The following is a 22,865-nucleotide window of genomic DNA, read 5'->3' on the forward strand; positions in this document are numbered from 1 at the left end:
GCCTTCTAGTATAAAATACATGTGTGGCTCTTAAAGCGCTATAAAAACTTAGACAGTTCCTTCTTCTCTCATATTTTGAATTTAATACTTTAAGCCACATTATTGTGAAGAACAGTTTCATGGTACCAGTCTCAGACATGTTAGCACTTTGTGTCAGTGTTTCTGAACTGTTGTTCTCCCATGTCCCATCTATGCAGAATTCTGGAGAAAAAGTCAGCAAGGTCAGCCTGGTGGATTTGGCTGGGAGCGAGAGAGTGTCCAAAACAGGAGCTGCAGGAGAACGTCTGAAGGAAGGCAGCAACATAAACAAGTAAGACATAGGCCAACAGAGGTTAAGAGGCCTTATCTTGTAAGAGTCACTGTTGTTTCCCTGGCCTCATCTTGTGGTGTGCTTGTTTTAAGTCAGTTAAAATGACAGACCTTGTCAGAAGCAGTTTGATACGGCTTTCAGATGCCCTATGATAAACTCTGACACTGTTCTTTCAGCAGCTCTGTGCTAAGCACTACCATAGGGACCCTAATTCATACTTGACTCAGATGAGGGCCATATGAATTTTATCTGGAAAAAGTGACAGCAGCGCTCTTTAATTAAGCATATACCTTTTGTGATTCATTTATACACCCTGTCCTCAGGCTCATGTATTTGTCTCATCATCTGCTCAAGGAAGAATGCAGAGTTGCAGAGTTGAACGGCTTTGTTCCAACCTGTATTAAAATACGTAAGAGTATAACTCACAGTTTAAGAAAACCAGATCAGAATAAAGCTGTGTCAGTTTAGCATTGCCTTGGGCATTTGTGTTCAAGCAATGACAAGTTTTAAGGCACTTTTTTACTGTAATTATGGTATTATTGCCCAAAAGCAAAAATTTAGCACACTATTACTCCTGTCTTAAATACACTAATTTTCCTGGGAAAAAAAGCATTTAAATGTAACATTAAAAGCTACTGCTTTTTCAGTTTACTTTTTAAATGTTACTGAATGTTTTGGTATTATAAGTTAACAGTGACTGCACAAAGGGTGTTTGAACACTATTCATACTCAAAATGATTTAAAATTACTTCTTTTTAGAGTTTGAACATGCTTACTCTTTCTAGCCTAATTTCTAGTCAACTTTGTGTTTAATGCATCAGATGGGTAAGCCATGCTGGTGTAGTCCTTGTGAAACAAAACGATGTGGCTCTTTTTGCCCAACGGGAGGTATGGTGCATTTACCCCACTGGTAACTAGTGAAATCCAGATTGGTTTTACTAGAAACTGAATTTGTATTTTACATAAAGAAAGGTGAAAATTTGTGTTTCTTTCTGATTCTCAGGGAAGACTTCAAATGCCCTGTCTCTCAATAGCTATTAATAAACTGCAAGTGTAGCTTTAGAAAAGAGAAAGACACACTTTTTTTTTTTTTTTTTTCCCCATTAGGATGTGTACTCAATATTAAACTTTCAGGGCATTGCTGCAGTAATGGAATGTTGTTTTGTCCATGCTAAACCTCTTTGACAACAGCAGAAGCAAGCACCAAACTTATCTGTAAAAGATATTTTGAAAGCAGAAGTGGACAGCTGTACGTTTGTCCATCAAATTTTTATATGGTATAAATTTATATTGCTTAGTCCATTTAATTCAGCATTATCTATTAGAAATCTTTTGAAACTGATAGGCAAGAGGTTTCTTAGTGCCGTGCTTGCTGTCTTTGGTTAGATTTTTGCTGTTACCTGGGCCTTCAAGGAAGCCTGTATTTTACTGGAAGCCTCAAAATTCTTATACATGTTTTAGTAGACTAGTTTTTTAGACAGCATTGTGTAATATCTTTTGGGTGTGATGCACCTTACTTATTAGGGAAATGCAGTAATCTTCTCTGGTGTGATACAGTATACTTAAGCCATATACCTTACTGTGTCAGGTCTTTTTAAAAAAATAATTTATTATTTTATAAAAAAGCAGTAACTTGTATTGGTAGAATGCACTGTGTCTAATGAGATAAAAAATGGAGCTGCTGAAGTTACCTGATAAATAATTTTGCTGCTTGCAGTATGTTTCCTTGCCCTGAAGAAGAACATGGAAATAACATACCTGTTTTGTATTTACAAGGCAGGGAAAATGTACACTCCTCTGTGCTACCAAAACTGCAGAGTGTTTTCATTGACCTGTGTTCAGCTGCTCCCTGCAGGTTTTTCTGCTCTTTTTTTTCTGCATGAAACCTGGCTAAGGTTCTGGTAGCTGCTGCTTCCAATCCACAACTGTTATAAACACTCCTATCTTGGGACAGCATGTTGCAGAAGGGAGGTGGTGGATTGGTCTCCCACATACTGAAACAATGGAGAGTTGTCATTTTGTTAACAACTTCATAAAGTTGTAATAAAGATCACTTCTGCTTTTCCTCAGAGCTGATGCATAGTTGCTTTGCTGAAGACACTGGGTGTCTGCTCTTTATTATTGATGGTTTGGGGGGCACTTACGTAAAGCTGGGTGGGCTTATTCCTCCCCAGGATGGTACGAGTTCACATACCAACCATAGAAACACAGGTACTTTACAACTCTCTGTGGTGTAGTCAAAGAATTTCTAGAATACAATAGTAGGAGGAAGCAGAATAAACAAGCTGTCACTTAGTGGCTAAGAAACATACTTTTTGTGAGCAGTAAGCAATTTTAACTCTGATTAGTAAAATCATAGCTGTTGTCATTTTAAATTGAGAATGTCAAAAGAAGGGAAGGAATGGGTTGGGACAGGTCTGGCTGTAAGCTGATTTTGGAGAGGGTGTTTGTATTAAGAGAAAGGTCAGTTCTGCTCATTGAAGAATTTGGTTGTAAATTATACAGAAATAGCTTTAACAGGTGTAACTTAGGAAGAGAGGAGCAGACCTGCATGAGGAGGCACCACCTCACTTAGGCCCATGACAGGAGTGTGTACAAGCTTCCTCACCCCCCTTTAGCAAGGGCAGCCTGGTCATGCTTGAGGAAGAGGGACAAGGAGAACAGGGAGTGTGTAGAAGCTGCACCTTCCTCTGCTCTTGCACCAGGTCAACTCACTTGCTCTGCTGCATCTGAGCTGCCTCAGTTGGCCTTGTGCTACAAGCTGGGGGTGATTCATTATATAGATGGTGTGAGATAGGATCAAAGTAGTGACGGATCTCTGGTGCCTCATTTAGCATGAAGCTAAGCGGCCCAGAGTCCTGTAATTAGTTTGTTGGGCAGCCATTTCTTCTGCTTCTTTCCTTAAAAGTCTTTAAACAGCTTTGTATTATGAAATCTCAAGCTGAATACATCAGTTACTCCAGTTTGGCGTTTATTGCGAATGTTAACAGTTACTCTTAAAATCAGTGTTTATAAGGAGCAGAAATACTGTCATGTATTTTAATCCTGTGTTAATGAACTGCAGCTGATAATTTCCTGTTCATTAAAATACAGTGCCCATAACTCAAATTGGTATTGCAGCCCTGTTGAGAAATAGCTTTCTGTGACAGGCCTTCTTGAATACCTGTCCTTCTCATCACCCTCCTGGCTGTCCTTTTCTTTCCCCTCCCTCAGTTTTTAATTTTGATTTTCAAATTCCCCCTCATTTAAAGAGGGAGGGAGGAGCTGGAGGAAGATAGGCCAGGGAGGATTTTTTTTAAATTCACTTTCCTTGAAGGTGGACTCTGTCTGGAGTCTGCTGGTGGTGCTTTTCAGTTGTGCTGTAGGAGGTTGCTATGGAGCAGCATACAGCATCCTACTGTTTGTTTTCGCGTGTTTAGCACACTGTCATCTCTGCTCGTGGAGACCAGAGATGGGAAGCAAGAACAAATTCTACCTCCCGCATCTTGCCCCTGCAAGCTGTCAGAGGTTGTTAGGCTTTTGTTTAGGTCACAAACTAAAACTAACCATTATTTTTGCTGTGAATTTTTCAGAGGTTGTCCTGTAGACAAATTTATAAAATGGAGTGCTCTCAAGAGAGATCAGATGCCTGGCCTCTCCTTCCATTTATTTTAATTTTGCTTTCAGGCCTGTACATCTTCATACCACTTTGTGCTATACACAGTATGGGACATCTTTTTTGACACATGTAATGGTTCTTATTACTTTATCCTCAGATTCTTTGAAATACTCTTTTGCAGTATTTTTATCACTTTCTAAATATTCTTTCTGAACCTCTGGTAGTTTCAGGCAGCAGTAAGGTTGTGTTTCAAATATTGTGCCTGTCAACTAAAATAGTACTACTTATTTGAAAAGGAAACTCAAAAGGATGGAGGGGAAAAGTACAATTAAAGATTTGACTATCTAATTGCAGTGCTGCTCAAGTTTTCCATGATAGTTATCAAGAGTAGCTGGATAATTGGGCATGAGTCTGACGGACCAGAATGCTCATGGGCTTCAGCACTGTCTGTTTTAAAAACCTTTAGGCATCTGTTTAATGTTCTCAGGCTCCTGAACCGGCTCATTATCTTAAACATGTTCACCTCAAGAGCCGCAATGTCACTTAAATTTACACAGGGTTGTGTAACAATTGGATTGCACAATGCACAGATCCTTTGCACAGATTGCTAGTACAGTTACCCTTGCTGGTAGAAGTGGTACATGTACCAAAATGAACAAGTTATCTGTATTTTCTTCACAATTCTAGAGTGGTGTTTGGGATGTGCTTGCCTGCTAAGCAATCTGGGAGTTTTTCTCTTTCATGATTGTACAACATTTTTGTAACTGATTGTTTGGTCTGTTCCCCCCTTGAGAAGCTAGTGAGGCTCCACCTTAATAATAAATCAATCCATTTATCAAGGAACCTCCTGATCAGTCTCTTCATCCATTGTTGTGTGTTGACTGATTAGTTACCGGTTCACCAGGCAGGCTGGTTCTCCTGGGCTATAGATGGCTTTGTGTTGAGGATGCCTCCTTACGGCTGGAGAATTGTTCAGTTTCAGTCTGTTGTTAAGCCAGAAGTCTTAAAACATTGTTTCTAGAGACAGGGCATTCTTGCTGTTCTGCCAAGGCTGACTCGTAACAGTGTCATGAGGCAGTGTCCAAGACAGAAATATTTTTAGTCTCTGAGAAAGGGTAGATGTCTAATCAAAGGCAGTAATTGTCCATGTACTGAAGCAATCTGCTTTATGCTTTTCAAACTATTTTAAATACATGAGTATTTCAAATTAGTCTTTCTGGAACTTGATCTTAAGACCAGACAAGATGAAACGCTGTGTATAGTATTTTCGTTCTTCCAAATACGTAGCTTTAATAAATACCTTGCCCTGTTTGGGGCAGGGCAGAGGGCTAGCTGAGCTCCCGTGGTCATCTCCAGCTTAAATGGTTTAGATATTTTAAAAATTGGATGTGAAGTTCTGCAGAGCATAAATTAAACTCTTTAGCAAATCCCCTTTTCTGTGTTTTATTAAATCTGCATTTGGCATATGTGTTAAAGCTATTCTGTGTTGCATTTATAGATCACTTTCAACACTGGGATTGGTTATATCATCACTTGCTGACCAAGCAGCAGGGAAGGGGAAAAACAAGTTTGTGCCTTACAGAGACTCTGTACTCACTTGGCTTCTGAAGGTAATTAGTATTTTTTCATTCACCTTGTTCGCAAGATTTCAGCTTAATAGTGTGTAGAATCATTGTCGCGAACCTCTGTGTATGTGGACTTTTTAATCTTCTTTTTTCTTTCTTCTTATTAAAGAGATGAGCTAAGAAGCTCTGATAGATGTAAGCTGTTCCAAGTAATATGGACAGCTAAGTGTATCTTGTGTTAATTCTTCTATGAAGTCCTGTTTGGCTATTTTCTGTCATAGGGGAATCAAATCTGGTGGAAGTGGCTGGAAATGTTTAGGGGTGATACTGGTTAGTTTACATCCAGAGTATCTTTGAAGGTCTAAAAAGTGAGCTTTGTATTTTAAGTATCTTTGTAAAAAAATATTGTATAGTCTGAGAACAATTTTTAACCCTCCATCTTTCTGTGGATGCACCCTACAGGACAACTTGGGAGGAAACAGCCAGACTGCCATGATAGCCACAATTAGTCCAGCAGCAGACAATTATGAAGAAACACTCTCTACGCTGAGATACGCAGACAGAGCCAAAAGGATAGTTAATCATGCTGTGGTGAATGAAGATCCAAACGCCAGGGTCATCAGAGAATTACGTGAAGAAGTTGAAAAACTGAAAGAGCAGCTCTCACAAGCTGAGGTAACAGTAGTCATGGTACAACATAACTCCGGTTTCCCACAGAAATGTCAAATTCCATCTGCAAGAGTGACTTTCTTTTTAATTCTTACAAAATGAGGAAAGGAAACCTTGCACTTTTTCTTTTTTTTTTTTTTACATAATTAACTTTTTTTCCTGAGATAATGCCAACATAATGTTTGCATATTTTTAATAACTTTTAATAACTTTTGAATTACAACATTATACTGATGGTAACCCTGGCCAGAATAGACTGCTCACAAAGAACTTCATGTCAAACAGTGATAGATGCAGCACAGATGAGAACTACAGAACAATTTTAATTCTAGAGACTTACTAGTACTTTTTAATTTTTTTTCCATGGGTGGAGTATGTATTTTATGATACCAAATGGAAAAGTGTGAAAAACGGTAACTCTGGTATTGGACCACAGAATATGTGGGACGTTTCTCTCCTTGACATTTGTGAAAATCTATTAAAAAATTGACAAAACTGCAACACCGAAACCATCAGCAATTGACTTTACTGAATTAACAGTTAACACTGTGATTGCTGCCTATCTTAGATTTATAGTTCTAATTGGAGAGTAAAGTATCAGGGTAGGATAGTTTACTTGGTGATATCTGGATAAACTAGACACTGCACTGTAGGAAAATGTTTTTTATCTTTTCAGGCACAAAATACTACTGGAAAAAGAACAGAATTGTGTCTGAGGGTAAATTTGCATGTATGCCATGAATGAACAGATCCTTACAGGCTGAAATGGGAACGTGCTTTAAGAAAAAGGAGCCACTAACTTTTTTTTGTAAATAAAACACTGTTCTTGTCCCATATTTTAAATCAGCAAATATTATTGTAGCATGTTCTGAATTACATTGATGGGCTGTGGCTGAACAACATTGGTAGGAATGTGTCCAAAGTCTTATTAATTTTTTTTTAAATTTTCTTCTTTTACACCATCTATTAAAAACAGTTATATAGATTTGTACGCCAGCCTGTTGAATTCTTACTTGGCACTGGAGGCATTTAAGCCCTCTGCTTTTGTTTTCTACTGTGAAATGAGAAGCCTGTATTAGCTCCAGAGCATGCCTTCCTTCGAAGGTAATCACCAGGATCAGTCTGAAAGCTTGAATGCAACTCCAGGAACAGTTACAAAACCAAGTTAGAATGGAAGAACAAATCTTGAGAGGAGTTTGTAGGTGATACTACTTTTGAAAGAAAAACTTTGCAGTTGAATTTCAGAGAGTTGAGACTTAAGGTTTTTAAGTTATTCAGGTATTTTTGTACAGGCACTGAAGCTTCAGAGGCCAGGGCCAGAGATTTTGTTTGGTTCTATCAGTCTCTGGAGCTATGTCAATCTTCACCTCTTTTGGTTCAGGACCCATATGTTGATTCTGTTCTCTTCCTTTGCAAGTGATGTGTTTCTTCATCTTCTGCCATGAAAAACCAGGGAATGCGGTTGAAATCTGTGTTGCACTTCATATTATGTTGCTGTGCTCAGTTCCCTTGGGCAAGCAGATGTTGCAGTGGGAATAGCAGCTGAAGGGTTTTACAAATTTCTATCTTTTAGGCCATGAAGGCACCAGAACTGAAGGAAAAATTGGAAGAATCTGAAAAACTAATAAAAGAGCTAACAGTCACCTGGGAAGAAAAGCTAAGGAAAACAGAAGAAATTGCACAGGTATATCAGAATTTTGAGGAGGAAAGGCCAGATGCTCATGTAGTGCAAGTCAGCTGAATTTAATATGCTTTAGTTGACTGTGTTGTCTTCTCCACCAGCTATTTAAAATTCCTCTTGATTTCTGTCTTTTCCTCTAGTTTCTGTGTTTTGGGGTTTGGGTTATTTTTGTTTGCCTTTTTAAAGTCTAAATTTCATAAGAATAAGTGTAGCTGTCTCGCAATCTCATTAGTAAAAGCTAAATATTTTATTTTAAAATAAAACATCAAAATATATTTGGGCTGATCATTTTTATAAAACGCCACAGGGGGATTGTGAACATGTTTCCCTTTAAGTAGTTACTTAAGAAAATTAAGAATTACAGAAGAATCAGAGTTTTAGCCAGTGTTTGTTGCTTTTTGCTTCTAATGACTTCTTAACCAGAGAAGAGGAATGTGTACATGTATTTACTAACATTTGTTTATTTTTATTATTATTATTATACTGAAAACAAGACTTTTGGATTCCAGTGTGCTTTTTCCATAATTTCTTCTGGCTGTAGTTTGGATAAAAAATGATGTTGATTTCCCTTTCTGCTCCTAATATTCCAAAAGCTTTGGTGCGACCACTGTTAAAATTAAAAAAAAGAAAAAAAACCAAAGAAAAGGGCAGAGGGAACTATCAAACCAAACTCAACCAGCCAAATAAAAAACCTTAGCCCCCCAACTGTAGCAAAGCAAAAGACGTGTGTAATCAAGTAGGTACTTTAGCTGAATTAAAAATTACACTGCAAAAGAATGAACCTCAACCATGGCATGCTATTTTCTAAATTATCTGTGACTATAATTAACTTTGTAATTGCAACTGAGGCTAGTTTTTAACTAACATACTGGTTTAAAGCCACATTGTGTTACCTATGAGTAGCTCTGATAAAATCTGTTAAACATGGTACTTGACAAATTCCTAAGTTCTTTTTCTGCCAGCAGTATAACAGAATGCATGCTCAGCACATGTATTCAGCTTCAGATGCTGTGCTTTCATTTACTTCCTGTATTTGTCTCTACAGGCAAGATTAACCTATTTTTGTGTTTGCAGGAGAGGCAAAGACAGCTAGAGAGCATGGGAATTTCCCTTGAATCTTCAGGTATTAAGGTTGGGGATGATAAGTGCTACCTGGTGAACCTGAATGCAGACCCTGCACTCAATGAACTGTTGGTTTACTATTTAAAGGTAAGAATGTGAATAGGATATTTACACAGAATGAAGGACACTTGTGTATTGTTTGAAATTCTGGGTCGATTTGTTATTCAGACTGTATTTAGATGTTTAAGACTAGTTGCAGCAAAATAGGATAGGCTGCCTCCTACTGTTCAGGGTTTGTTTTCCCTTTGCACTTCAGCTTCATTGTTTCCCTAATAAATCTCCCGTTCGGCAGCACTGGGGGAAGTGCTCAGTGTGTGCCAGTGTGGAGGTAAATTCTAGCGTTTCCACACAGGATGTGAATAGAGTTGCTTTTTTGGACTGAATTCTTTTTGTCAGTGAATTGAGAATAGCTTTAAATATTGCTTTAAATTATGAGGAGATGATGCTTAATAGCAACCAGTAAAAGGAAACATAATCTTCAGTGATAGAAAGGCTTAAGAAAAGACAAAAGGGGGAAAAAAGCACACTGTGAAAAATTTACAGAAATGTATTTTTCTAGTGCTGCTAGATTTTGTACCATTCTGTTTAGCATAGTCTCATGTCAGACTGAAATTGTGTCAAATACAAAACTATTAAGTTTGCAAGGAAGTGTGTGTTCCCTGTCAATAAGTTATGAAAGACTGTCTGTTTTTATAGTTACTTTTGTGCTTTAGTGACGGAGATAGGGCTGCTGTATTTGAACAGTAGCAAATAAATCACAGCTGCTCTAACAACAATGAAATATTTCAGCAGAATTTACTATATGACTTGAAATTATGTAGAGATTAGTCTGTTTAGTTGAGTTGCTATATAGAGAGCTTATTTTATGCACCTTGTTCTACTATCCTTGTTTTCTTCTGCTAGATATAGATATATGTATATATATGACATGGCTGGTTTTCTTCACTATTTTAATGTATTGCTTGCTCTTGCAAGTATAGTCTGAGAATATTTTACAATCAGAATTTATGTGTCAACTGCTTTATTTTGTATTACCTAAAACTACATGGAGAAGAACAGTCCGTGTGTGACCATTATAGTCTTCCAGTCTGCTGTGGCACCATTTCTACTCTATAGAAGTGCTTATCAAAGGAGAGCAAGTACATTTTACAGTCTGTGCTTTAATATTTTCTTAGTTATATAAACAGTGATAGTTTGCTTGTCTCTTAGTAACAGCTTATTTTCTAGGATCACACAAGAGTTGGTGCAAATACCTCTCAGGATATACAGCTCTTTGGTATAGGAATCCAACCAGAACACTGTGAGATTGATATTGCTTTAGATGGAGAAGTTACACTCACACCAAAAGAAAATGCAAGGTAAGGAAGATCAGCAGCACTTTCCAGTAAACTGCTTTTTTCTTTACATAAGGCAATTTTGGTGCATTTTTGTTTTACATAGACAGAAGTATTTTTATGTTCTGATCAAGGAGTAGCTTCAATATAGATAATTTAGGTACTTAGAAGTGAAATTCAGTGATAAAACTACAGTTTTCTCACATGTGTACACACCTACTCAGCATTGTAAGAGGCTGTCAGTGGTTTGGCTCAGCATAAATCATTGCAAGAAGGGATTCAGTAGGAATGAGGGACCATTGCTTGCCTGTATCTTGGGTGGTAACGGGTCACTGCTGACAATCCTGACCCATGTGATGGGGTGTAGGGTGTGCCTCGGTGGGGGAAGATAAATTGTGCCTCATGAGTAGTTCCTACTGTAAAGCTCACTATTTTTTGAGAAAAAGGTGTTTTAAATATCTGAAGATCTTGAAAATTATTTTCTAAATTTTTAATCACGGTTGTGTCTAGTAAATATGTAGTGTGAAGTCACAATTTCTTCTTTAGCTTCCACTTCCATATTTGAATTATTTTTCATTTTGGGACCACTGTAGCTTCTTGCATAGAATCATAAACATCTTTGTCACTTCAGCAGTGTGTGACAAGAAGAACCTTTGTTCTAGCTAAAGGTCATGCTGTTTGACTGAAATCTGAATGTTTCTATTCTTCAATAGAAGAATAAGAAATGTTTGAGAGACACCTTTTAAAAAATACAATCTCTCTCATTCTGCCTTCAGTAAAATACCTCTTAACATTTGCACTTTTCTTCCACAGCCTGCAGTACAAAATTTCAAACAGATGAGATTCAGACTTGTGATAGTTACTGTAGTACTAGAAATCAGTCATTTTTACTTGCAAGAGCAAGTGTCAGTGGAAAAAACGTATTTATTTTTACTTGTGCCTGATCTGCAGTGCTAAAGTAGCTGTTCTCAAGATAGTGTCAACAGAAATTCAATTACTAGAACTTTTTTTGTTTTGTTCAATGAAAAAGAAAAATGTGGTTTTAAATGGCATGCTTGCATGTTTTTGTTGACTTGCTTGAGACAGAGAGTTGAATTCAGAACATTGCATCTGAAAAGGCTTCTTTTGGTTTGTTTTCCTTTTTTTCCCTTTCAGATAAAATGTTCTGCTTTGTGACTCATATATGCAAAAGTTCAACAGCTCCATTTTTCCCATTTGGGATAGAAAATGTAATACAAAAATCCCCTAAGTGCAAATATATAGTGATGTACCAGATGTTCACAAAAGTAGTCCTTTGTTAATAATAGACACTCCATTTGTTGAAAGAATGAAACTTGGATCCAAGGATTTTTTCTTATGCTTGAATGTTGAGTTTGTTAACAATATATTTTACAACAGTACATTGACTAACTTGTATCTTTTTTGGAGAGCTTTATCACTTGGATTTGCATGCAACCAAATTTACAGAGTATTTATAAGCAGGAGGCAGTGACCCGGTTTGAGAAATGAGCGTTTAAAGAAAACTCTGCAATTAAAAGCAACCTTGTCTATTTTTTTCTGAAGCTTTGTCCCAGCCAAACCTGGAGGGGCAAGGTGCTTTGTGTTCACTTCTGATAACAGAAATCGGACCAGTAACACTCCCATTGATTCTTTAATGAGAACCTAGCAGATTTGTGTGTCGTATGATACAAATCACTGTTAGAAGATGGGATAAGTAGTAGATGTTGTTACTTTTCAACCTGTTATTTTTAGACTTTCACTGAAGTTGTATTTTCTTCTTTCAGATCCTGTGTAAACGGTACACTGGTGTGTTCTATCACCCAGTTATGGCATGGTGATAGAATATTATGGGGAAACAACCACTTTTTTAGGTAAGACTTGATATTTAAGTTGATATTTACATTCCAGCCTTTTACATTCAGCCTTTTTTTTTTTTTTCTAATTCCACTGTTCAGCATAAACTTTTTAGAAACTGAATTGTAATTTTTACACAGAATCAATTTACCAAAGAGGAAACGACGAGATTGGTTGAAAGACCTTGAGAAAGAAACTTCATTAGGAGAGCATGATCTGGATGCAGCTAGTGAAGCTTCTTCAGAACCAGACTACAACTATGAGTTTGCACAAATGGAAGTTATTATGAAGACACTGAATAGCAACGGTAAGGCAACTGCCAGATAAAAATGTTCTTTAGGGTCATCTGACCAATTAAGCATGTAACTTAATTTCTGGGTAAAACAAGTGGTGTGCGTGCTCCAGGGGCCTTTGAAGCACTTTCAGAAAAAGATATTTTGCAGAAATTATGCTAGGCACATATCTGTATAGGTATAAATACAGACACACACACATAAGTTAGTAGTTGCTTTCTGCCCTTACACACAATTTTATCTGTACATCTGCTGTCCTTTACAGTGCAGCTGAATTGTAAACATATGCCTGTCAAATCATCATCCAAGTCCTACTAATGTCTTGTTTTTGCAAGTTACTGCTGACAAAAGGGTGCTCCAGATATGGCTTAGTTACTTTCATCCTTTCTTTTGTATCAAATATTTCTGACACTATTTTAACCTCAGTAGAAAAACTCTGAAATGAAAACAAGCCAATAGGCAGATGTCAGCTTGCGTGGGTTTTAATGCTTGATCACTCTCATTATTTTATCTAATCTGTTAAAACCTATTGTGATGCCTTTTTTTTACAGTATGATAAATCACAGTATGTATAAAATAATGGTACAGTGTATGTGAAACACTATGGTTCTTACTTGGTTTCTAGAAGGCAAGTCATAGTTTATATGACAAAAAGCTGAAAAACTTGGTAAACTACTGACCGCCTTGGACAGGTTTTTTAATACACAAAATTTGAGAGGTAAATACATTGGGTTTTGATCACTGTCCAAAAAGACTCATTAGATGGTGTTTCATTGCTTTCTGTTCTCCATTCTTCATATCTTTGTAGTATTTCCATTGTTTGCTGTGGTTTACTTCTACAGTATTTACTCTTTTCTTGAGTTACTCTGTAACTTCCCCCGTTTTGCTATTTAATACAGTTTGATGGTTTCATATGGTTGATGCTCTAGTAACAGTTTGCAGGTTTTTTGCAGTTGGATTTCAATGGGATTGCTTATGTGAGTTACAGGGTCAGGTCATTTAAGTTGATGTGAAATGACTGTTTGATAACAGAAATATTCTCATGGTTCGCTCATACCAGGAGACGAATTTCAGATGAATCTGCCATCCTGGTGGTCTTCTGTGTTGTCATCCCTCGTGAAGATGCTCTTGCCTGTCTTAAGGCCTCAAACCATCCTGTATCTGTGCCAAAACTGGGACAAAGGTTTTGAACTCAATTAGCTCATGCATGAGACTGCTGAAGAAATTTGAAAGCATTAATTTATGCTTGATCTGCTTGTTACTAACCAGAGACTTGACTAAACTGTAGCAGTCTACAATGTGACAGTGTTCTTTGAACAGAGTGGGGGTTCACATTTTTTTGGTTTTCGTGTGGTGTTATCTAGCTGACCAAAATGATTCTCCACAGTATTTCAAATGTCTTTACACTTTAGCTCAGTAGACTTTTTTGCTTGTGGTCCAGGCCAATTTTTGTCTTGGTTGGTTGGTTTCTGTGTCTTTGCTCAAGGACATTGCTGTTTCATGAGAGCTCTTTCCTCCCTAACGCACAGCAAATGTTCATAGTCATACATGTTGCACTGTTCCAGACACATCATAACCTAATTATTCTGCTTTTTGTCTCTTCTGCTGCCTCCCACATAGGTTTTGCTTAACTAAATTGGGAGTAGTAAGGGATAATAAAACCCTGATGAAACGTGACTGTAGGGATCATAGGCTGGTCTTTTTGTTTGAAGCCTGATAGTGCTTCCAGCTTATGTTCTTCACAAAGGTATAGCTAAAATAGTTTTTCTGACAGGCTTCCAGTTGTTAAGAATTAAAGCAGCTTTTTGCAATACTATTAATGTATTCTTCCTTAAAATGAAAAAGAAATACTCTTGTGGAAGAAGAAATAATTAGGTGACTGAAGACAGTTAATTCTATTACCTTTATTCTCTTGTGAAACCCTAGGAGTGGAATAAAGGGCTATCTTAAAACTTTTATTAGATATTTATTTTATAGGCATGTATAGGTTTGGGGTTTTTCTTTCACATCAGTGGTTTGAGACAGCCAAAATCAAGAGCTTTTATTTTTCCTTCTTTTTTGGTTTTGTTGCCCCTTGATCTACTTAAAAACAGTAACTCTTTAAATAAATAGTCTAGCTTTTCCAGGGCACAAACACATTTGTTTTTATGACACACAAGCAGTACAACAGTGTCACATATTGCATCTGGCTCCAGAGAAGCTTGGAGGAAAATGTGTAACTTTGAAAACAGCTGTAAAGTAAACATCCAGATTCTTTCCTCCATTCAATGTGTTCACTATCTTTGTGGGATTCTGTCAGATCAGCTTTGTATTGCTGATTTGCGATGCTGGTCAAACACAGAATCAGCAAAGAAGTTTACTTTATCCTTGCATATGGTGCAGTGGTTAAGTAAACAGTGTGATTAGGTTACCCAGCTCCTCTTTTAAGCAAAAAATAAACTGTTAGAGATGAGTGTGGGGGTTTTGATGAAACTTAGAAAAGCAGCCCATGTCATAACCTTCTCCTAGCATTGTTGTTACAGGATTAAGAGATTCCAGACATGAATTAAGTGACATTGCAGCAAAGTAATACATGCTGTTCATCCTATGGAGAAAGTACATTCTTCTGGTTCAGTGTTAACATTCTAACATTTTGCAGAAGATTAATTGTATATGAATAGTCTTCTCAGGGTAATTGAACCCTTGTCACATAAATATGTAGAGGATTGGGACTTTGGACTTTTAGCACTATATGGAATTTGCTGTGCATTTGGCAGGCACAGAGTAGAATCGTCATAATTTATTTGGCTTTGCATGAGAAGTTCAAAATTGTGGAACATGGTGTTTAAACAGTATTGTTGTTTTTAAATTGTGAAGAACTTGACTGTTTATTTTTTTAATCTTCCAACTAGATAGTTTATAATTCACACCATATTTTGCTTTTTCACTATGAAAGACTGAATGTCTTCTGTGTAAACCCTTCTGAAAGTTAAATTGAAGAGTATTCTGAAAGTGTAAATTTACATTTGATATTTCAATACTAGCATAACCCACCTTTTTTACTCCAAACAGTCGTGGATTTCATTGAAATTGGGAATTTTTAGACTAGGTTCTTGTTCCAACTAGTTTCCATGGCATAATCTGATCCTGTGGTGGTAGTGATCCTGTAAATCTAGATGTATTATAAGATCACTATTATTAAGGAAATCTGGTCCCTGAACTTGGAACTGGTCTTTGAGCAGTTGAGGAAAGTCTTGTTTTAATGAGCCAGCCTTAGATTAATTTCCTGTGTTTGCAAACACAATAGAGGGCTTTAATTTCTTCCATGCCTTTTCTCTGTCTTCTGGTGTAATACCTGATTTCCCAACCATTCTTAGACACAACTAAAACTATTTTAGGGATTATGCAGTAAAACGCACGTGAAGCTAATTGGAGGATGCAGATCAATGTGAATAAGTTGGTCTGTAGTCTTGAATATTAGAACTTGGTTTAGTCAGTTGTGTTGGGTTTTTTTCACTGTTTAAAAGTTAAAAATATCTAACCCTCTTTCTAGAATGTCATGTACTAAAAAGTAATATTTTTGTTATTTTAAGTCATTTCTATGCATCACTGTTTTGCTATTTGGTTGCTATTTATACTGACTGATTTTTAACTTTGTGCATTATAGTTACCATTGTCTTGATGGTGCCTTTGTGTGAAGTCAGTGACTTCTTCCATGGATGAGTGTACGGCCATGGTAGTGACTTGCGGTAGTGGTTGTTTTGCTGCTAAAAATAAAGATGTGCTTTATATCAACCCTGGTATTTTCAAAAAGGATGCAGAGAGGCAAATACAAACCCACTCTAACAACAGAACCTTGGAGATTCTCTTTGTTCTTCTGGCATTTATAACAGGAAGGATTTGTTTTACAAAGCAGCTTGCCTAAATACCCATGTACATCAAAACTGCAGACACTGAGTTGGATTATCTTTAGCAAAATTGATCTCAGTAGTTTTAGTACTTGGTAAGTTGTTATACAGTAATGCTACGTTTGTTTGTGAAGATACAAGGGGTGTGTGTTTTCAGGAAGAGTGTATGTGCATGTTCTGGTGACCAACACACTAATGATGATGAAAACCCTACAGATTCTTTCATGTGAATGCATGCTATAGTAACCCACATTTTTTTAAATTGTATCTTTAGGAACACTTCTGCTTCTTCTTACTTGACTGGGGTTTGGTAGTGAAGGGAAAGATGGTTCTTAAATCAGACTGACATGCTTGAGTTTGTTTGTGTTTTTTGAGAAGCACACCTCTAGTTCCCAAGTGGGACAGTGTAATTAAATCTAGGTTCATTTTTCACCTTCCTGACAGCCTTAAAAGTCACAGGAGCTTTTCTTTTTATATATTTGCAAAGTGGAAGAGATGCCACAACCAATTATTTTAAAACTAAAGCTTTTTGCCCTTGAAAATCCTGACATATCCTAGAGCTGCAAGGTTACTTCCAGTAATATTTGACCACTCTTAACGATGAAACTTCATGCTCTCCCTTCCCTGTCAGATGTATAGAATCAGCAATCTCGTAGGTGATTGCTGAGTGACAAGTAGGTGACTAGCAGAGTAACCTGCTGTCAGTCAAGGATTCACCTACATTGAGCCTCTTGCAAACCAGTTTTTTTTGCTGTACTTAAGCTTGTAGATGTACATACCTAATGCAGATATATACTTGTAGTATATAGGAAGAGTTTATTCAATTCAATTGTTCTTTCAGTGTCATGGTCTAGCTTTGGATCTAAAGCCAGGAAAAAACAGAGTAATGTTTCTTTAATTTGAATGCAGTTTGATTTAGCTGTAGCTGAATGATACAAGCAGTTGTTTCAGGATAGAGTATCTGGATGGATATTTGTTCTGGGTCAATATTAAGATGAAATGTGGTTTGTAAAGCTGAATGCAGAAATCTTCTCCAGAGCATATGTTGTCTGCTTCAGTGCTGTGAAGAACATTGGTGCAGTGTGGTGCCTGACTAGTCAGACAATTTGTCTCAGTTTTCATCTGCAGCTCTCCAGTGTGTTTCATTCTCTGCCGAAATGTAGAAACTAAATTGCTTTTTACTTCCTTAAGTATTTTTCTTCTCAGCTTCCCTAGTATTTGATTTGTTTTCTTTTTATTGATTTGTCCCCTTTTCCATCTATATTTTTTTTTCCTACTGGTATTCTGGCCACCTGACCAGAAAGACCAAGCAGATGAGGCCCTTTATAGACAGACAAGAGTAGCTTCAGGTTCACAAGCCAGGGTCCTCATGGGGGGGATTTCAATCACCCTGACATCTGTTGGACAGAGAGCACAGCAGAGCATAAGTAATCCACAGGGTTTCTGGAATGCCTTGATGATAACTTCCTTCTCCAAATGTTTGAGGAGCTAATGAGGAGAGGTGCTATGCTGGACCTTGTTTTCATCAAAAAAGGAGAGGCTGATGGAGAATCTGAAGCTTCAGGGCAGCCTTGGCTGCAGTGACCATGAAACAGTAGAGTTCAAGATCCTTGGAGCAGCAAGGAGGGCACATGGCAGGCTCATTACCTTGAACTTCAGGAGAGCGGGCTTTGACCTCTTTAGGGACCTGGTTGGTGGAGTACTGTGGAATAAAGCCCTGGAGGGAAGAAGGTCCCAGAAAGCTGGCTAATATTCAAGGATCACCAAGCTGAAGAGGGCTGCATCCCAACAAAGAGGCAGTCAGGCACAAATGCAAGGAGGTCTGCATGGATGAACAGAGTTCCTGGACAAATTGATCTTCCTGACCAGCAGGATCATGGAGCAGATCCTCCTGGAAACTGTACTAAGGCATATGGAAAATAAGGAGGTGATTGGTGACAGCCATCATGGCTTCACTGAGAATAAATCTTACTGTTGAAATATGGTGGCCTTCTGTGATGGGGTTACAAAGTTGGTGGATAAGGGAAGAGCAACTGATGCCATTGACCTGGACTTATGCAAAGCATTTGACACTGTCCCATACAACATCGTTGCCTCTAAGTTGGAGAGACATGGAGTTGATGGATAGACCACTCATTGGATAAGGAATTGGTTGGATGATCACACTCAAAGAGTTGTGGTCAGTGGCTCAATGTCCAAGTGGAGACCAGTGACTAGTGGTGTCCCTCAGGGCTCAATAGTGGGACTGGTGCTGTTTAACATCTTTTGTCAGTGACATGGAGAGTGGGATTGAGTGCACCCTCAGCAAGTTTGCTGGTGACACCATGCTGTGGGGTATGGTTGACATGTCGGAGGGGTGGGATGTCATCCAGACGGACCTTGACAGGCTTGAGAAGTGGGCCCATGAAGTTCAGCAAAGTCAAGTGCAAAGGTCAGGGCAATCCCAAGCACAAATGCAGGCTGGGCAGGGAATGGACTGAGATCAGCTCTGGGGAGAAGGACTTGGGGGTGTTGGTTGATGAGAAGCTAAACATGAGCTGGCAATATGCACTTATATTCCAGAAAACCAATGGTGCCCTAGGCTGCATAACGAGAAGTGTCGCCAGCAGGTGGAGGGAGGTGTTTCGCTCCCTCTACTCTGTTCTTGGGACACCCACCTGTAGTACTGCATCTAGTTCTAGGGCCTCGAAGAGAAGGCTCCGGGGAGACCTTATGGCAGCCTTCCAGTACTTGAAAGGTGCTACAGGAAAGCTGGGGAGGGGCTTTTTACAAGGGTGTGTAGTGATAGGACATGGGCTGGTGGCTTTAACCTGGAAGAGGGTAGGTTTAGGTTAGATATTAGGGATAAATTCTTCAGTGTGAGGGTGTTGAGACACTGGCACAGGTTGCCCAGAGAAGCAGTGGATGCCCCTTCCCTGGAAGTGTTCAAGGCCAGGCTGGATGGGACTTTGAGCAACCTGATCTAGTGGGAGGTGTCCCTGCCCATGCAGAGGGGTTGGAACCCGGTGATCTTTAAGGTCCCTTCCAACCCAAACCATTCTATGATTCTAACATACAACTTCTCAGTACTGAAGTATGCAGTAGGCAGGGATCTTAACCATTTCTTTTAGTGTCTTTGCATGCTATATTTTTTTCTTGTTTGGATTTATTTATTTAATACAGTATTTATTATTTTTGGCTTTTGTTTCTGGGGGCAGTGACCATCTAGTGTTTGCGAAGAGTTTGGGATGTGTTGATTGCTAGTACCAAATAAATAAGGAGCGTTCTGTAATGCGGAATTGGCATTCTCTCACTTTTTTGTTTGTTTTTTTTTTATTATTATTTTTATTTTTCCCCCCTTTTTTTCTTTTTAGATCCAGTACAAAACGTGGTCCAGATCCTGGAGAAACAGTACTTGGAGGAGAAGCGGAGTGCCCTGGAGGAGCAGCGGCTGATGTACGAGCGTGAGCTGGAGCTGCTGCGGCAGCAGCTCTCTCCAGAAAGGCAGCACCAGCATGGGAGTGACAGGCTCTCCTACACTGCTCAGACTGCACAGCAGAAAGTAAATCTCTGGACAGAAGAGAGGTGAGAATACTGGAGTTAAATCAAAGGAATCCATAAAAACTTGAGAGATGGGGGTTGAACCATCTGTCAGAAACTGGTATCATTTTTCTGTGGAGTTGAAGGTGCAGTGCACTGAAGTGGTAGCATGTCATTCAGGACTGGTGTCTGACGTGTAACGTGTGTACAATATCATCATGTTTTATTTAACACAAATTAATAAGAATTGAGATTTTATTGATTAATTTTAGGGCATTTTTTTTTTAAACTAGGAAAGTGCTTCTGAAAAGTTAGGTTTAGCAATTGTTGCTCTAAGTTAGCTCTGGAAGGAAAGGATAGTGCAGAGGTAAATTTGTCAACTAAAACTAAGGAGTGCACTTAGAAGTATTGTGTGTTGAGAGCATACACTGAGAGCACAGTATTTTGCAATCTAAAACCATAAAAAACCCAGAAAAAGTATTTGAATGTTGTATGTATGTGTTTCTAAAAGTAAGCCCAACTTTAGAAGAGAATTGCTGTGTATTCGAGAACTGCAGAATAGTCAAATACAGTATGTTTGAGCTGTTTAGGAAGTGGAAGTCTTGGCATGAGGTGAAAAGGTCTGTTTGCAAAGGACTAGCTTGGTATCTGAACCCTGATGGAAGATCATAATGAGATTTGCAGATGGAGTTTAAAAAGCAGAGTAGGAAGATGTGAGCAGTTTAAGCAGCATCTGAGTTGTTTGCATCTTAGCAATGAGAGAAGGTTGCTTTTGGTATCACTGGGGAGAGAAGCATGTCAGCTCCATGGAAAAAAGTTCTAGGGACAGCAACTGAGATGATTTAAGATTTCAGCATACAAAAAAGTATTCTGTCACTGAGTCAATTCAGCACGAAGAATGATTAGATGTACTAACAGGTTTCTTCTAAGTTTCTCTTAGTCTATTTTCTTTTAAAACAGAAGCCTCATTATTCAGTCAGCATTTTTCTTTGTGTAGTGAGTTTGAGTGCTCTATCCTGTTTTGGTTATTTTTGCTTTATTCTCCACGATAAATAAATAAATAAATATATCTAGGTACAAGAGGAGTCTAAACAAAGATAGCCAAGGCTGTGTTGCAGCTTTCAAATTCAGGGAGTTAGAAACAGAAAATATTTTGGTTTAGTCTTTGTGCATGGTTTTGTTTTGTAATTTGTGCCTAGTTTGGCCTAGGAAAAACAAAGAATGTTTTCTATGGCAAGCATAGGGAGAGCTAGTGCTGTGTTTCAGTTTTCATTAATTGGAAGAGTTAAAAACAGAATCATTGGGAACTGAATGTAAAGCATTGCAGAATCATCTGCAGTCTCTTTTAAGGCTGCAGAAGAAGTGCAAAGTGAGAAACACCCTAGGTGGAAATATAGCTGTTCAGAACTGCTTTGAGCACAGCAAGGCCATCAAGAAGTCATTGATGTAATAATAGAATCATGGAATGGTTTGGGTTGGCATGTCCTTTAAGATCATCTAGTTACAAACCCCCCTACATGGGCAGTAACACTTCCCACTAAATCAGGTTGCTCAGGGCCCCATCTAACCTGGGCTTGAGCACCTCCAGGGATAGAGCATCCACAGCTTCCCTGGGCCACATGTTGCAGTGTCTCACCACCCTCACACTAAGGAGTTTCTTCCTAACATCTAACCTAAATCTTTTGTTTGAAAAGTTTGAAACTTTTCAGTTTGAAACCATTCTCCCTCATCCTATCACTACATAACCTTGTTAAAAGTCCCTCGCCAGCTTTTTTGTAGGCCTCACTTCAGTAGCAGGGATGAAAACTAGGCTTACTGGCAAGGGAAGCCACACCTCTAAAAAGATGCAATAGGAAGTGAAAAGAAGCAAAAAAACTTCTTGCCTGTCCTTGAGAGTTGAGAATTAAAAAATGTAATTTATTAACTTAAAGTTAACCAACCACCACAACCATGTAATCATATGAAAAATTAGAATCTGGAGTGATACCAAGGCTAAGTGTTCTGAAAGCCTTCTCATAGTTGTTAGACATTTCTTAGGAAGAGATGTGTTTGAAGAAGCATTTTTGTCTCTGGATTTCATGGATGAAAGCTTTATATACCTATTGAACTACTTGAAGACCATACTTTGCTGTATTGTAAAAAAGAGGAGGAAAAAAAGCTCTTTGTAGGGATCAGTAAGGAGTCCGATCACGTTTTGATGGCACTGCCCTTAAATAAGCAGTATTCTGGAATAACTGGTCATCAGTTTCCTGTCCTCCAGAAGATCCTCATAGGTATACTTGTTATTTATTTATGGCTCTAGAAGAGGTTTCAGCTTCTGGGAAAATAAAGGCAAAAAATTGAATCATCTTAAATAAGAAACCAGAAAAAAAATGTCTTTGTGGGATTTCTACTGTAACAGCATGGCAACATGGTGCTGAGAGAGTGTTTACCAGCCACCCGACCAGAGGGCAAGAAATGCAGGAAAAATTTGGAAGACTGGATGTGAAGAATGTGTGAAATAGCAAAGTGTCTGGATTACAGAGCATTTGATTGATGCAGTTTCAGCTTTTGCTCTGTTGTCTTACAAATGAAGCTGAGCTCTACTGCATTAGCCAGCAAAATTAATTTGATAGGTGTCAGGTGCAGGCACGTGGTTGTATCTGTCAGATCAGCTAGAACATGTTACACGGAGTTTATTCTGGCTTTATGCTGACTGTGGAAGGACATATGATACCTGACCTGGATTAAAAACCTGTTGACATGAAGTTGACATGGTAACTTTAAACAAATATCATTTGTCAGGAAAAAAGTGAGGTGATGTTGGTGATGGTGTACTGGAACAGCTGTTTAGTTCAGCATATCCTGTATCTGTCATTAGGAATCCCAGGCACTTGCTGTGACACCTCTTGGAGTGCCAGATTTAAGTTTCCTAGTGTTTGGCTTGAACCATTGTTTCAAGATTTCATGTTCAGTGGGGTATTTCCTTTGGTTAATATCCTGATGGACATTGTTTCATGTTTTGTGTCATAAGAATTACGAAATCCTGAAACA

General features: G+C 38.3%; 1 protein-coding gene across 1 annotated transcript in view; it reads left to right on the top strand.

Moving 5' to 3' along the window:
* LOC104392861 (kinesin-like protein KIF13A) overlaps nucleotides 1-22,865 on the top strand; it is a gene marked incomplete at its 3' end in the record, with an annotated part of 104,900 nt that overhangs the window by 61,296 nt on the left and 20,739 nt on the right. Inside the window, exons 8-16 of the mRNA XM_010002296.1 lie at nucleotides 198-310; nucleotides 5,407-5,518; nucleotides 5,936-6,148; nucleotides 7,716-7,826; nucleotides 8,898-9,032; nucleotides 10,173-10,303; nucleotides 12,064-12,150; nucleotides 12,274-12,440; nucleotides 19,667-19,877. Coding sequence (XP_010000598.1) covers nucleotides 198-310; nucleotides 5,407-5,518; nucleotides 5,936-6,148; nucleotides 7,716-7,826; nucleotides 8,898-9,032; nucleotides 10,173-10,303; nucleotides 12,064-12,150; nucleotides 12,274-12,440; nucleotides 19,667-19,877 — 1,280 coding nt within the window. The remainder of the gene's footprint in view (nucleotides 1-197; nucleotides 311-5,406; nucleotides 5,519-5,935; nucleotides 6,149-7,715; nucleotides 7,827-8,897; nucleotides 9,033-10,172; nucleotides 10,304-12,063; nucleotides 12,151-12,273; nucleotides 12,441-19,666; nucleotides 19,878-22,865) is intronic.

Source organism: Chaetura pelagica, unplaced genomic scaffold, assembly GCF_000747805.2.
Source record: "Chaetura pelagica isolate M959 unplaced genomic scaffold, ChaPel_1.0 scaffold1047, whole genome shotgun sequence".
Classification (NCBI taxonomy): domain Eukaryota; kingdom Metazoa; phylum Chordata; class Aves; order Apodiformes; family Apodidae; genus Chaetura; species Chaetura pelagica.